This window comes from Homalodisca vitripennis, chromosome 8 (assembly GCF_021130785.1).
Source record: "Homalodisca vitripennis isolate AUS2020 chromosome 8, UT_GWSS_2.1, whole genome shotgun sequence".
NCBI lineage: Eukaryota > Metazoa > Arthropoda > Insecta > Hemiptera > Cicadellidae > Homalodisca > Homalodisca vitripennis.
This window is the reverse complement of record NC_060214.1, coordinates 126620048-126635458: the sequence shown is the minus strand read 5'-3', so window position 1 is coordinate 126635458 and position 15411 is coordinate 126620048. Positions and strand designations below refer to the sequence as shown.

Below are 15411 nucleotides of genomic sequence, written 5' to 3'. Positions count from 1 at the left end.
AGCACACCTGCAGGCACATAGCAACAGTTGTTAACAAGGACTTATAAACCTTTCATGTGTCCACCTGTTGCAGTGTCAACGCTGTTCTCGCACATTTCTGTTATCAGTGTGACACCAGTGATGAGCACACCTGCAGGCACATAGCAACAGTTGTTAACAAGGACTTATAAACCTTTCATGTGTCCACCTGTTGCAGTGTCAACGCTGTTCTCGCACATTTCTGTTATCAGTGTGACACCAGTGATCAGCACACCTGCAGGCACATAGCAACACTTGTTAACAAGGACTTATAAACCTTTCATGAGTCCACCTGTTGCAGTGTCAACGCTGTTCTCGCACATTTCTGATATCAGTGTGACACCAGTGATCAGCACACCTGCAGGCACATAGCAACACTTGTCAACTACGACTTATAAAACTGTGATCTGTCCACCTGTTGCAGTGTCAACGCTGTTCTCGCACATTTCTGATATCAGTGTGACACCAGTGATCAGCACACCTGCAGGCACATAGCAACACTTGTTAACAAGGACTTATAAACCTTTCATGAGTCCACCTGTTGCAGTGTCAACGCTGTTCTCGCACATTTCTGATAGTGTGACACCAGTGTTCAGCAAACCGCAGGCACATAACAACATTTGTCACCTAGGACACAAAAAAAAGAAATGACGTTTTCTATACTTTGTATAGAGAATAATATTAACATTGAGCATGTTGTCTAGTGGTATTGCTTTACAACTTTACTAGCTCATAGCTCAACATTGGCTGCAAAGCATTTATTAACTGATTTGTACAAATCAATAAGACTTAAGGAACTTAAAATGTTTTACTTACACATCAATGGATTATATATAGATGTAGCACTCAGATCTGTCTCCGATAAATCTGGGAGATAGCTGCATTGACATGTACTGAGATCATTGTTGGTTACTATCATATCTAGCAGAAACTGATACCTATATCCACACATTATATTACTCTGTGATTAGTACTTGTGTATATGTGTATAACATATACCCTGATATGTTAGGCATTTTTTTCTTTAATTTCATTACAGTTCGAAAAAATCTCTTCCCAGCCCATCATTTTTTATATACGGGACCAAATTTGAATGAACAAATTCAACTGATGCCAATATTTTATCAGTTAAAATCATTTTATTTTTTAACCCTTCCAACGTGGCTAACGCCTATAGACGCGGAACTGCCGATGCATTAACCCTTATAACGTCAGTATATCTTTTCACGACTTCCAGCAAACGGCACAATATTAAAAAAAAAATTTAAATGTGTAAAGTTCATTTTTATTTTTACTTTCTATAATTATGGTAAGTATAAAAAAGTAAAAATTTTAAAATTATAAAGTCACTGTACTCAGGATTTTCAATGTTACAAGACATGTTGTTTATCACTAATAATGAACACGGTACTTTGGAATTATACCGACCACACCCAGACATGAATCGTTATTTGACATTTTGCTTCTACTGATTACTAGATTAGCGTAGAACAATATTTCGTCAATATAAAACAGGAATTGTCTTATCGCAAACCCCTCCCCATCAGAGACAGAGGTCAAAGTCGAGCGTCTAGTAGATAACGTGATTGCAGAGTCTCGCCACCCGTTCAGCTGGTGCGTCGCTTTGTTGTACTTCCGTGTTTTACCTCTACATTTCTCCAAACACAAAAATTCAATAAAAACAAACATGATCAAACTAAAACTAAACTCTTTATTGAAAAAACACTCAAAACTTGTTTTTGTTCTTGATCATACTCCGCCACCCAAAATGCAAGTGCCATGCCTTCTCGCTGATGTCAGCGAAAGAAAAACATCCCTCGAGATAGTACCTATCAGTAAAATATCAAATTCTAGAGGATCTGATCAGAAATATAAATTGAATTGTAATGGAAAGGCAATTATGTACCGTGCAAATCATGTGATGACGCGTGGCCTGTCGTAATCGGGATTCTCGAGAAAGATAAGATAACAGCGACAACAATACCGATCACAATGCCTGGAAATGCTTGTAATTTTGTAATTAAAGAGTTGTTTTTTCGTTCTATCATGTTTGTTTAGCTATAAATTTATATTTTTGTGTTCTTCATACTGGTGTGGTCGGTATAATCCCAAAGTACCTGAACACTAAATAGGTGACACTAAACACTAAAATGACACTAAAAACACTAAATGAATACTAAAACTAAGATATCAATACTTTTAACAAATAAATAAAAACCATATAAACAGAAAACACGACGAAGGAAACCAACTCAGCGATGGTTAGACACGCACTACCTGAAGCCAAACTGCAAACAAAAGTGCGCGCGCTGTACGGCGTCTGTGCCGTGTGGCGGGGAGAGTGTCTAGACACTGCGTCTATTGTTTCAAACAATGTAACGCGACAGCTATATTTTGACGCTTGACATAGGTCAATAACACACACACACATGGTTGACGCATACCGTTATTGACATTGATCGGATTTAAAAGGAACTTAAATTTGCTATAGACGCAGTTTTGTGTCGATGCGCCGTACCGCGTCTTTGCCGTTTGGAGATAGTTTGTCTATGCGCCATACGGCGTCTGTGACGTTATAAGGGTTAAACGCGGATAACTTCTACAAACGCAAAAGCTTTACTTTTGAAATGGCGAAGAATTAGTTGTTAAAACTTTCGTAAGAGAGCAGGTCGATGTTCCTTTCGACTGTCGGAACTAGACAAAACGCTTTGTCACTGTTGGTGGACGTTGTGACGCAAAGTGTTTTGAATCAGTCCGTTGTTATTCTAATAGTGTTTTAGTTTGTTTTTACTAACATTTAGTATAATTTTTTACCAAACTACGAACAACGTAGTTTGAGAGCATTTTTGGTATATTATGTGCAATATTTTTTTTCAATTATTTGTTTTGTATTTTATACCAGTTTCACCATAAAAGTCCAGTTTATTTATTCTAAATAAATAAGGTTTATAAGTACCAGTACAATATTTGTTTCATTTCCCTTGTAGGCTATCGTATAAATAAGTTTGTGTTGAATTTCATATTATTACATTTCAAAATCTTATACTGAACTTATTTATTTTTATGTACTAATTATACAGAAACTTCAGTTACAATTTACTCATTATAAATAACCTGTATAAATGTAATGTAATCTGTCAAATATTGTTCCTATGTACATTATCCTGCAATGCAGTTTACTCAAAATTTCAAATGTTTTCGTGCGTATAAAATTTTCAAAAATAAGTAATATTACATGTTTATTATTTTTTCTTATAAAGGTAATACCAAGGAATATGAAACAAAAATTAGCATTGGGAAATTTTAAAAAAATATTTTTTTATGTCTTGGCATTTGACAGTAATTTAAATTAGCGCTTTAAGGGTTAAATATTAGTTCAATATCTAACTGAACTAGTCAATAAGACATTCTGCAGCATTAAGGTATCAATTTTTTAAGCACAGACTCAACCGTACGTACCTTCAGATTTAATTAGCACAGATAATAATATTGCCAATAATTATAACAGATGAAACATTGGTGAAACTAACCATGGTTCTTCTCTGACAACAGCGATCTCGTAGCCGGTAGGAAAATCTCCATAAGCTCAGGCACCTTGAGGATGATTCGGTAGGCACACAACGCCGCCTTCTTCCGTACATAAGCGTTAGGTGACTTCATCAGTCTCTCCACCTCAGAGGCCAGGTCCCGGGACATCTCCGGAGAGGCTATCGCTCCTAGAGTACACAGGGCCAACCCCACCACAAACTGTACTGAGCTGTTCAGGTCACTGAAACACACACCAGGTAACGTAGCAATGGTGGGAAGAGTCCACTCTATGTGAATGCTGAGTTTGGCTACATTTCAACTTCCAATCACTGATACTTGGTCTTTTTTAGGTTTGTTAGATTAAAAAGTAACAGTATAAAATAATGTCTTTTTGTATGTCTTTATTAATAACTGTTTACATAAACTAAAATGAAAACAACTTTTTCTGCTTCTGCAAACTATGAAAAAAAAGACATTCAGATTGCTCAAACTTCTTATTAACAATGGATGAAAATCTAGATTGAGGCTCTCATTTAGAGAATGTTCTTGCTCAAGCTACTTCGGGCATTTATGCTTTATACTTTGTAAAATTACATACACTAAAACTGTAAAGCATGTAGTTAAACTATATCTGAGAAACGTAGATTGAATAGTTTACTCCAACTCGGTTAAGTTCACAGATACAACACAAGACATCAGGACTACTTGGCCATACCTTCACACCACCTTGACTTAATATATGGAAACAATTTACGATAAAGAATTACCAGAAGAAATAAAAAAGAGGGTGTCTCGTCATAGTTCAAGACAAAACTAAAATATTTCCTCACTGATAAAGATCTTTATATTTTTTATTTATGCTACGATAGGGAACTAATATGATCAATTTAGTGTTACATTAGTGAATTAGTTTTATTTAATATTTTAAATAGTCCTGTAGGTACTCACTTCTTGAGACTGTTGGTGATGAGCAGATGGACGTCCTGTCTCTCGTCTAGCAGCAGCATGGCGCCCAGGTAACCGATCCGCTTGTCCGTGAACCGTGACGATGCGATCAGCTTCAGGCACTCCAACTGCCCGAAGTGTGCCTTATAGCTAAACAGTTCAAGTAGGTTTTATATATGGCATGTGCATTGCTAACAAACTATTTATTATACATTTTAAATCCTAAGATTGATGAAATTGTACTTCATTTATTCTAGATTATTGATTTTATTGCTGTCTTTATGATACACACATGTAGAAATTCCTCACAATGACAGCTCACACTGAGTGTTCTGAGATATGTATTACGGAGGGCAAAAGTGAGGTTATAACCACAAAGCTGCTGGATAAGCACATCATAATATTAGCGTACTATAACATAACAGACAGAATATTACTTGACTTGCTTATTGAACACTTTTCCACTGTAAATGGTTAACCAGCCAATCTCCCTTTCTTTGTAACTAACCTCTTTTTTGTGGCTACAACACATTTATTTTGAGTACAAAGGTTTCTTTCAATTTTCTACTTTACTGTGCCCAAAACAACAAGGGGTTTAGGTAAGCCTACTCTTCTTACCCTATCAAATTTATTTTTACATAAAATTTACAACCAAATCGGTACTCTACACATTTTTATAAAGATTATATCGAACGAATTAAGAATCTGTCTTTTAAAAGTATTAATAATATTGTTAACGTTGACGTTTTTAGCCACCTTAAGTCATTTAGCATATGGTATAAGGAAATAACAATAATATTTATGAAACATAATCTAACTTAAACTGGCGCTTAACAGCTAGTGACATTTTCAGCTGAAGTTCACCGAAGAGTCACATGAGTTTAGAAAGTGTACAGTGCTTGACCAGTAACATAGTGCAGATAGCAAGGATAGCAAGCAGTTACAATCTAACTTTTATTACAGATTGGGTATCAATTTACATTAACGTGACCATGGAAAGGTATGTTCATTTTTTTTCCTGAAAACAATATTGAAGAAAAAATTCGTCGGCAACAAAAATCAAAGGAGCTACAATTTTTTTAAATCCTCTGAAAACTCCGTTTTTTGACAGTTTCCTATAACTCCACGTCTGCTCAAACTCAGTATAGCCAGATTTTAAAAACCGATTATCATACCAACAACGAGAAATTATCGTACTTTCATATAAAATAATCGTACCAAACACATTTAATGAAAAAGTATGTTATGTTCGTATAATAAATTATGTTATAATTAACTTTTGGTTTTTTACTTGTATAAATTGTCAAAAATCTTTCATGGTACGATAATAACTACCCATCGTGTATCTTACCGGCGCATAAAATCAATGAAATTATCGTACCTTTACGATAATTATCATACCTCTGGCAACACTATCCATATTTGACAGTTTGGTATTACTTGGTCAAATAAAGAAGGGACGCCATTTTGAACTACCGTTGTTCCTCCACGTCTATTCTTAACCTCCTAGTTCAGTAGTGGTAATGGCACACCTTTGTGTTGGATGTTCGGTATCTCACGTGGAAGCAATTCGTAAAGACGAGTCTGACTAATACGTTAATCCTGTCAACGATGCCTGCGCACTGCTTGCTCTTTTAGAAAAAAAAATTAACTCGAGCTCGCAAAAGTCGAATCCCAGATCACGTGAAGCCCCTGCTCCTTAACGCAATAATGTCCGAAAAGCATCAATATAATACAATAATATACTTTCCCCCCAGTTCATATGCACCTGTGATAATAATACTTAGCTATAAATGCCCAACCCATGAAAAAAGTCCATTTTCCATGGTCACGCTAATGTAAATAAATACCACAGATTGCGCTAGTGCGCCTTAAAAAAAACCTGAGTCTCTTGCATAATGCTGAAAAATGAGATTAACATTTTTATTACTCTTTAGTTGTAAGTTCTCCTCCTCTTAGTTGTATTATATAAATAATTATTAAATTAATAATATTATTATTAATTATTACAATAAAAATTAGTCAAACAGCGGTAAGAATACTAATACTGCAAATGAAATATATATATATATATATAAAATGATAGATATATATGAAATAATAGTGACATGGATGAAATTGAAAGCTGGAATTTCATTTAGTTCATTCACTATTTTATTTCACAGTAATCACATTGAAGACACTGGTTTTACCAAACATCTGTCCACTATCTATCTAAACTAAATATTAGAAACTGTCTTACTGACCCCAGCATGTGTATGTAGAGCAGCTTGGCTATGTTACGACAACGCCATACGCTGTCCTCCTCACGGAATGTGCTGCGTATGTATGCACACTCCTTGTTGATGACAGCGCGCTCTTCTGCCGCTGTGCGTGCGGCACGTATCTGACGTATCAGGTCACGCAGCCTCATCGGTGTGGGAGTACGCACTACAACATAAAATATCAGTGAAAACTGTGCTGATTAGAATGTGCCTGTCACAAGGTAAATAGTAAAGCTTTATTGGAATTGTTTAAAATTGATTTTTAAATGATGAAGTGGTTTATGTAAATGGAAATTTGCTGAAGGATATAAATTCATACTTTATAATAATTTATGCATTTAGCACATACTGTTTCTGTTGTTGTTGGAGTTGAAAAATACATGGTATATATTCTTACTTCAACCACGATGCTTTGGCAAGTTTATCTATTTTAACTTGTTTGTAATTTAATGTCACATATTTGTCTACCAGAGGTAGGTTTCAACAAAAAATGGTTTTTTCACTAAATTATATGAAATATCCTGTACTGTTGTTTTAGTTAGTTGAAAATCTGATGGAAATTATTGTGGTTTTTCATTTCCATTATGTAATTTTGTCAAATTGCCAAAGGTTTTATTTAAAGTATGAAGTCAATTAATTATAGGAAGAATTCAAAGATCAAATTTTTTCACCTGTAGTAATATTCTACGTAAAAGAACTTTAATATTTAAAAATAAAAAACACAAGACACTTAAAAAATATAACATAAAAGAAATGTATTATATCTATATACAGGTAATCACTTATGGCTGGATTACTCTCTGAAAATATTAATTTTGTTCTTCTTTGACAAGTAAATACCTTGTGAAACATCACAAAAACATAATTACGTTATAAACTGTAGGTGTTTGTAGCTATAACACTCACCACACCAGATCTCGGGATAGTTCAACATAGAAGTGTAATTCCTAACTGGCAATTAAAATGCCTTCATTTGGATTTTTCCTGTTATCTTATCAAAATATTGCTCAACTGTGTCACTGAGCTGATATCAATGCTGGCCATCTGTTATCACTGGGTACAGACACCAGCACAATCGACCTGCATTAGCCAACCAATACAGGTACAACAGTATTAACAAATCTTAGATCAGGCTTATAAGTAATTTAAATAAATAACCAGTATGTTACATTCCCCTGAAAATACTAGATTTTTAACAGATACATATAATTTTAGTTAATATCAATTTGGAACAATGCCTAAATAATCTTAAAACATGTCTATTTATAGCCTGTGATGATCCACTGTACACACTTTATCTGGCTATTATGTGTTATTTGCTATTCATAAATTATAATACTACAGTACACAAAACTAAATTCAGTATGACAAAGGCAAAGCGGAAAAGTAACAACATATTAACAACATTTACATGTTATCAAAAACTAAACTTTTCAAGCAAACAATAAAAAAATGATTTGGTTTCAAATATTGCAAAGTATTATTTTTTTGAACTTGGTACAACTCACTGCATTATTTATTTGTGTAGCCTATATTAATTAACAGAATCCAATCATGATATTTACAAACATCTAGTGTCAGTTTAGAGCTCTAACAGTTATAGGTACATTAATACAGACAATAGCAATAAATATCAATTTTGAGTTTTCTAGCACTCAATGTAATGTAATAAATTTCAGAACTTAATATTTCTTCAGCTCAAGAAGTGGCACCAACAACACATACTCAGCGTAAGTCAAGTCAAGTCAAATCATCTTTATTTACATAAACTTTAAGTTTAGTAATTGTGTCAACAAATAAAGGTTTAGGTCTAGTTGTCTTGTTGGTCTTAGGTCCTCCTTCCGTAGAATTCGTTTTAGCGAGTAAAATGGTCGATCCAGTAGCCAGTTCTTAAGGTTAGTCTGAAGTGTTTCCGGTCTATTTTTTTCAAGTCTTCAGGAAGTGCGTTCCACATCTTGGCGCCAGCATAGCTTGGACTCTTTTCAGTTGCTGTGAGCCTATGGCGAGGCAGGCCAGTAATCAGATGCATGTCTTGTGTTATATTGATGCATTTGTGCATAGGTCCTTGCTGCCTCTGGTGCTTTGATGTGAACATGCATCACAGCTTCTAGGATGTATAAATTTACAACAGTTAGTATTCTAAGTTGTTTGAAGGAATCCCTGCATGTTTCCCCTGTATTGAAGACTTTCCCAGAATTCTTATGGCTCGTTTTTGCAGCACCAGTAACCTTTGTATGTTTCCTGCTGTGGTGCCTCCCCATACAATGATTCCATATCGGAGGTGTGTCTCAAGCAGCGAATAGTAGGCAACTTTTGCTGTAACTAAGTCACCTATGCTTTTCACTCGCCGTATTACATACAGTGCTGTGCTGATTTTTTTTGCACACAGAATCAATGTGTGGAGTCCATGAGAGGTCATCGTCTATAGTTATACCTAAGTATTTAGTGGAAGTGACTTCTTCTAATTCAGTCAGCCTCCCTGTATCCTCTTTGTATTTTCCTAGTACTAACTGTTTTGTTTTTCTTTCATTGACAACCAATTCATTTCTATGGCAATATTGAATGGCCATGTTGAGTGCTATAAATGCGTTTACTTCGAGATCTTTTGGTAATTTTTCCCCTAGTAATAGAACTGTGTCATCAGCATACATAAGTCCTTTACTATAGTCTTGTATATAGTTAGGAAAGTCATTTGAGAAGAGGATGAATAAAACTGGACCCAAATACCGATCCCTGTGGGACTCCACGTGAGACAAATTTAGGTACTGATCTAATCTTTTTTATACTCCCTCTGCTTGTGTGATTTATTTCAACCACTTGGCTTCGTCCTGTCAGGTAGCTGGTGAACCATGTTTTTGAAAGTACCTTGTATGCCAAGTGTTGACAGTTTTCTCAAGGAGTTGTTTATGAGAGAGGCAATCGAAAGCCTTACTGTAGTCTAGTAAAATAGCTGTACATGTATTGCCTGCTTCAAGTTGGTCTATTATGAACTCCGTAAGACTAATCAAGGCTGTTGTTGTTGATTTTCCAGCTAAGAAGCCATGTTGGTCAGGTGTTAGTAAAGAATTGGTCACCAGATGTTCAATAAGTCTAGTTAACATTACTTTTTCAATCACTTTAGAAAAGGTTGAGATAAGAGAAATTGGTCTGTAGTTTAGTGCTTGTGTTGTGCAGCCTTGCTTAAATTTAGGGTAAACTTTAGCCAACTTTAATGCAGACGGGAAGATTCCAGATTGAAATGATTTATTAGTAATATTAACTAAGGGTTGTATTAGTTCGTCTTCACATAACTTAACTTATCTTTGATGAGATTTCATCATACCCAGCTGATGTTTTTGTTTTTAATGACCTAATAATCTTGGACATTTCTAAACTGTTGGTTGGCGGTGAGTAGTAATGGTGTTAAGTTTACATTTTTCAGGTGACAGAAGTGTGTGAGTTTTGTGTAGTCCATTCGTGTCTATAATCTTTTAGCCGCATCAATAAAGAAATTATTTAGGTAGTCTGCCATTATTATTGGGTTAGTTGTAACTTCAATCTCCTGTATCAAGTTTAATAGGCAGATTATTTTCATTTTTTGATTTTCTTTCTGTGTTTATGATATTCCAGAGTGCCTTTGTTTTATTGTCAGCCTCAGCAATTTTAGATGCAGTATCTTTTTGTCTTAGGTATCGGAGTCTTAGGTCATAGTCTTTTTTTAGTAATGCAGCATTCCTCTTGTCATCCTCTCTACCTGTTGTGTTTATACAAAGTTTGAGCTGATGTAAATCTTTGTCTTAGGAGTAGAGCAGTTGGGTCATTCAAAAGGTAATGATTTTTCTGCTTACTATATCTTGACTTTATTACTGGACAGGATTGATTTAAAGCTTGGTTTAGGACATTATTAAATTTGTTGTACGTTTCGTTTGTGTCATCAGTATTGTAGATATCTTCCCACTCTTGCTGCCTCAGTAATTCTTTGAGCCTTAGTAGGTTTCTGTTGCTCATATTTCTTCTTTCTACAGTCATTTTGGGTGAGGATGTGTTTTTGTTTCTGGATATTGTACGTAGTGTTGTCCTGTATGGTCAGAGATACCGGTATTTAAAACTTCAAACATAGATCTCTTCTTGGCCGAGGTTGGTACACACACTGTCTATTGAGGTCATCGAAGTAGGTGTTATTCTGGTTGGAGGTAAGTCAATTCTGTACATGTTGAATGCTGCTAATGTGTCAGTCAGCTGACTAGAGTCCTTTTTCTTGTTGAGGCAGTCTATGTTTATATCACCGATGAGGAGTGTTGGGTGTTTTTCTGCTTCAATCCCTTGAAGAGCTTTCCGATATGATCTCCAGGCCTTCTTCCAACGTTATTTCCTGTTCTATAAACTCCTGTGATATAGAACGATGACTTGCTTAGGTTAATCTTTAATGTTGCCACTTCGCAGAGCATCTCGGCACAAATGTTTTGTGTGTCAACAATCTCAGTTTTGTTTTCTAGTTCTTCTTTAACATAAAGAGCTACACCTCCTTTGGTGTGTAATTCCCTACAGTATGCTGCCACCAATGAGTATCCTAAGAGTCTTGTGTTGTCTAATGTCTCCTTTTTTTTGTCCATGCTCTCTGTTAGAATTACAATGTCTGGTTCAATTGAGTTAAGAAGTGTATTTAGCTTGTCAATTTTATTAGATACTCTGTCTGTATTTTGGTGAAATATTGTAAAAAGAGGGTTTATTTTGCTTGTCAGATCTTGTCCTTTTCCTGTCTATTATTTTTGTAACAGCAATTTAGGTTTTGGACTTTAGTCTCTCTGTCAACCCTAAAAAATTTCTGTTTACTTGTGGAGTTGGTTGAATGTTTGGGAAACAGAGTTGTGTTTCTGAGGCTTGTCTGTTTGAGTTATTTGCGTGATGGGTATTAATAATTTTTTGTAAAAAGTCTATGTAAGTTGTCATAAAAGATTTCTATATCTTCATTTTTGTCACGGATTTTTGCAGTTAAAGGGTGGTTTTGCTATTCGAGTTGTTGCTGAAAGGTGGGGATTTTCTATTTTTCTGTAATTGTTAGCTGCATGCTTTGCAACTTGGAGAGATACACTGAACATATTTTCCCCTTTCTGCCAAATGTCAGTGGACTTTTATACTTCCGTTTGTCTGGGATGGATTTTTGTCTGCTGTTTGTCTGACAGTCGAATTCATTGTAATACAGTTTTTGACTACAGGTTTGGCTGATTCCTGGGGTAATTTGGTTAGTTTTTATTCTCCATATTTGTGGTTAAAAAGTTGATCGGTGCTTGGTGTAAGGTATTGTTTAAGCTCTGGGTCAGTAGTGTAGAGAGAGTCGGTAGGGTTGTTGAGAGATGTAGGAACTTTTAGCTGATGAATTTGCATTTCCATTCTCTTGATGGATTCATCTGTTTGTTCTTGTCTCCTCTTTAGGTGAGTTAGTTCGTTGAGGACAAAACTTGAACTATTCTCATGTGTCTCGGCAGTTTGAGTTTCCATATTTTTTAGTACTTTAAGTTCAAAATCTTGGCTCCTTTTGCTTTTATATTGTTTGAGCTGTTTAATTTCATTAAGGAGTTTACAGTTTTGTATGCGTATTAGTAATACTGCATACAAATACATACTCCTTGTATATCAATTCTGAATTAATGAGTATTATTTGTCTCCAAAGTGGAAGAATCATATTTCTCAGGATTTAAAAGATTTTCAAAGGATTCTGTGATAAACTGACAGCTATATTATCATTTTTAATTCAAGAAGGTCAATACTGAGCTTGAAACGAATATATATATTTTTTCTAATATTTTGTTTAACAATAAAAGCTCTTTCTCCAACAACAGACCACAAATGCATATTGTTCAAATGTTTGGTATTCCTCAAACAATAACTACATTAAAACCCCAATTATCAAAAATCTAGGTTGTTGGAAACCGCTTGAAAAGTGGTGAAAACAGTTCCATTGGCCTAGAGTTAAGAATCTACAGAGAATAAATAACTTGAGCACACAGCAATCCTTATATTATACTGACGGCACCCAATAACAATATAACATCTGCTCGCCAGTGAGTCAAGGTTCACAGACAAGAGCAATAAAACCACCCTAGCTCAGCATGCCCACTCATGGCACTCAATAACAATATCACATCTGCTTGCCAGCGAGTCAAGGTACGCAGACAAGAGCAATAAAACCACCATAGCTCAGCATGCCCACTCATCAATAGACAAGTACCATTCTACACCCCTACATGGAAAGTGACATAACGGTACGGCAGAAAATTTCTGATTTTTGCAAGAACAAATATGTTTATTGAAGACTCTTGGAGCAATTGGAAAAACTTATAAATATTAATAAATGTAAATAATACATATCATTTCCAATTTATTTATTTTTCGTGCGAGGCCTTTTAAAACCGAAGGTTTCCTCATCAGGCGACTCCACAAATAAATATGGAAGAGTTGAAAAATCTGCTGTAGCCAAGCACTGTATCGAATCAGGACACAGAACATCAATTCAAAATCTAAAACTAATAAAAGAAGTAACAAAACCAATGAACTTAAATGCTTGGAAAACACTACACATAAACATAAATAAAGAAAAACTCATAAACAATAAGGAGGGCCTTATTGAAAATTCCAATCTTCTTTCTTCTCAATTTATTCAAAAATTACACCGTAGCCATATCTAATTTTCATACTGGCTGAAATATTTCCAAAATCTTTGTATTTACATATTTACACCAAATTGTATTTTAATTGTAATCAAAATTATGTAAATATTTATTTGTGGAGTCGCCTGATGAGGAAACCTTCGGTTTTGAAAGGCCTTGCACAAAAAATAAATAAATTGGAAATTATATGTATTATTTACATTTATTAATATTTATAAATATGTGTATATTGACTTATATTTCTCATTCTATATATATTACAAAATAAACCAGTAATGTTATAATTTTCGTTTGCGGAAGTTTATGTCCTAGATGTTCTTCATATTAACATAATCTCAATGGAGATTTTGGATATAATTATGATTAGTGTTCAGCACTATTTACAATTGTTTTAATATATTTGTCATCACAAATGTGTCAAATACAAGGATTTGGATTCGGTAGGCCTAAGATTTAAAAAATTACATATTTAAAAATATATTACTATGTACAAAAATAAAAAGTTTTCTAACCTCATTAACCCTTTGACTAGTAATCCCACAGTGAACTTGGGAGCGCAGTACGTACCAACTGTAGTAATTCCGACCACAATGTGGGAAGTGATGTTGTGTTTTAAACAGTTTTTAGAATAAATGTTTCATGTTGTTTCATGATGGATAAGAAGCACTCTCAATGGTTTTCGTCATTCCCACTGGGGAGCAGTTACTCTTTTGATTATTTCTTTTCAATGTTCCATCAGTTAATTCAAGTAATCAACAGATTCTATTTCTGTTTTTTTACAATTCTGTTATTAAATCTGATATATGTTGTATTTTTATGTTGCCAATTCACCTTTTGTATGTTTTATAACAAAATACTGACATTTAATTTTATATTCATATTTTGTAAATAAAATAATTTTTGTGCATAATCATAATAATTTATGTATAAATACACAAAAAGCTTCAAATATGTTAAATTAAGTTTTTTTAAATTACTTCTCCTGCAGAAAACCCAAAAAATACCACAAATTAAAAATTTTAAAAACTTAATTTTTAAGGCACTCTTACAGAGAAAAGGGTTGAATTTGACTATATTTGAACTAAATATTAATTTAATGAGGAATAAATTACTCGAAAGTTCTTGCTTCAAGAGTAAAACTAACCAGAACACCAACTGGAATCACACATTTCAGGTTACAAGTTTCCTTGCTTATAAAAGTAAGATCTAAGCTGCAGTTTTTCTTAAAGAACAGTTGGCAAAAATGATATCTTGACCTTAAGAATGAGCTACCACAAAGCAACAAATAGTTAATCATATTCTCTATAGTTATTACAAGCTGTAATAATTATAAGTTAGATCGTACCTTCACTTTCTACATTCATTTAGTCTAAAGTGCTGTTTGTAACTCGCTATAAAAACAGTATTACTGGGAGCAATGATAAAAATATCACTTACTAACATTTTCTTATCACTGCTGACACATGAACAAGTGACCTTGATTATCTTGCTATTGTTTTGAGCTCAGGTGGATTCACTAACCCCACAGTGTTGTATATTTCTGGGATTGTCTAGTGTTGGAGTATCACTAAACACTGCAACCGTAACCTCTGCTAGTAAACATAATAAAACTCACACCTAACATTATTTATTGCACTTGCTGTCACTTATGGAGGTGTCTACTGATATAAAAAAAGACAAAACTTCACAAATTGAACTGATGAATACAAAATCAACCTATTGCAATTGCCCTAATCACTGCATTTAACAAAAATGTCTGCATTAACATGCCCCCACAGTCCAAAACCACTCCCATTCTACGGAGTGTTTAACTTAAAAAAGGCCCCAAATCTGTGTAAATAACAATTTATTAACAGTGACATTGTACTGAATAACAACAAATGTTGAAACTGTCACCCATCCATCTCTATACACTTGTTAACATGTTCCTTACCACTCTTCTTAGCTGTTCTCTGTCCATCTCATTAATTGCATTGGTAATGTTTGTCTTCAATTTCTCTAGGGTATGA

General features: G+C 34.4%; 1 protein-coding gene across 1 annotated transcript in view; it reads right to left on the bottom strand.

Annotated features, from left to right (window-relative positions):
* The window catches only part of LOC124368365 (AP-1 complex subunit gamma-1-like), a 107065-nt gene that overhangs the window by 58043 nt on the left and 33611 nt on the right, over window positions 1–15411 (bottom strand). Inside the window, 3 exon segments of the mRNA XM_046825648.1 lie at window positions 3549–3787; window positions 4495–4641; window positions 6738–6921. Coding sequence (XP_046681604.1) covers window positions 3549–3787; window positions 4495–4641; window positions 6738–6921 — 570 coding nt within the window.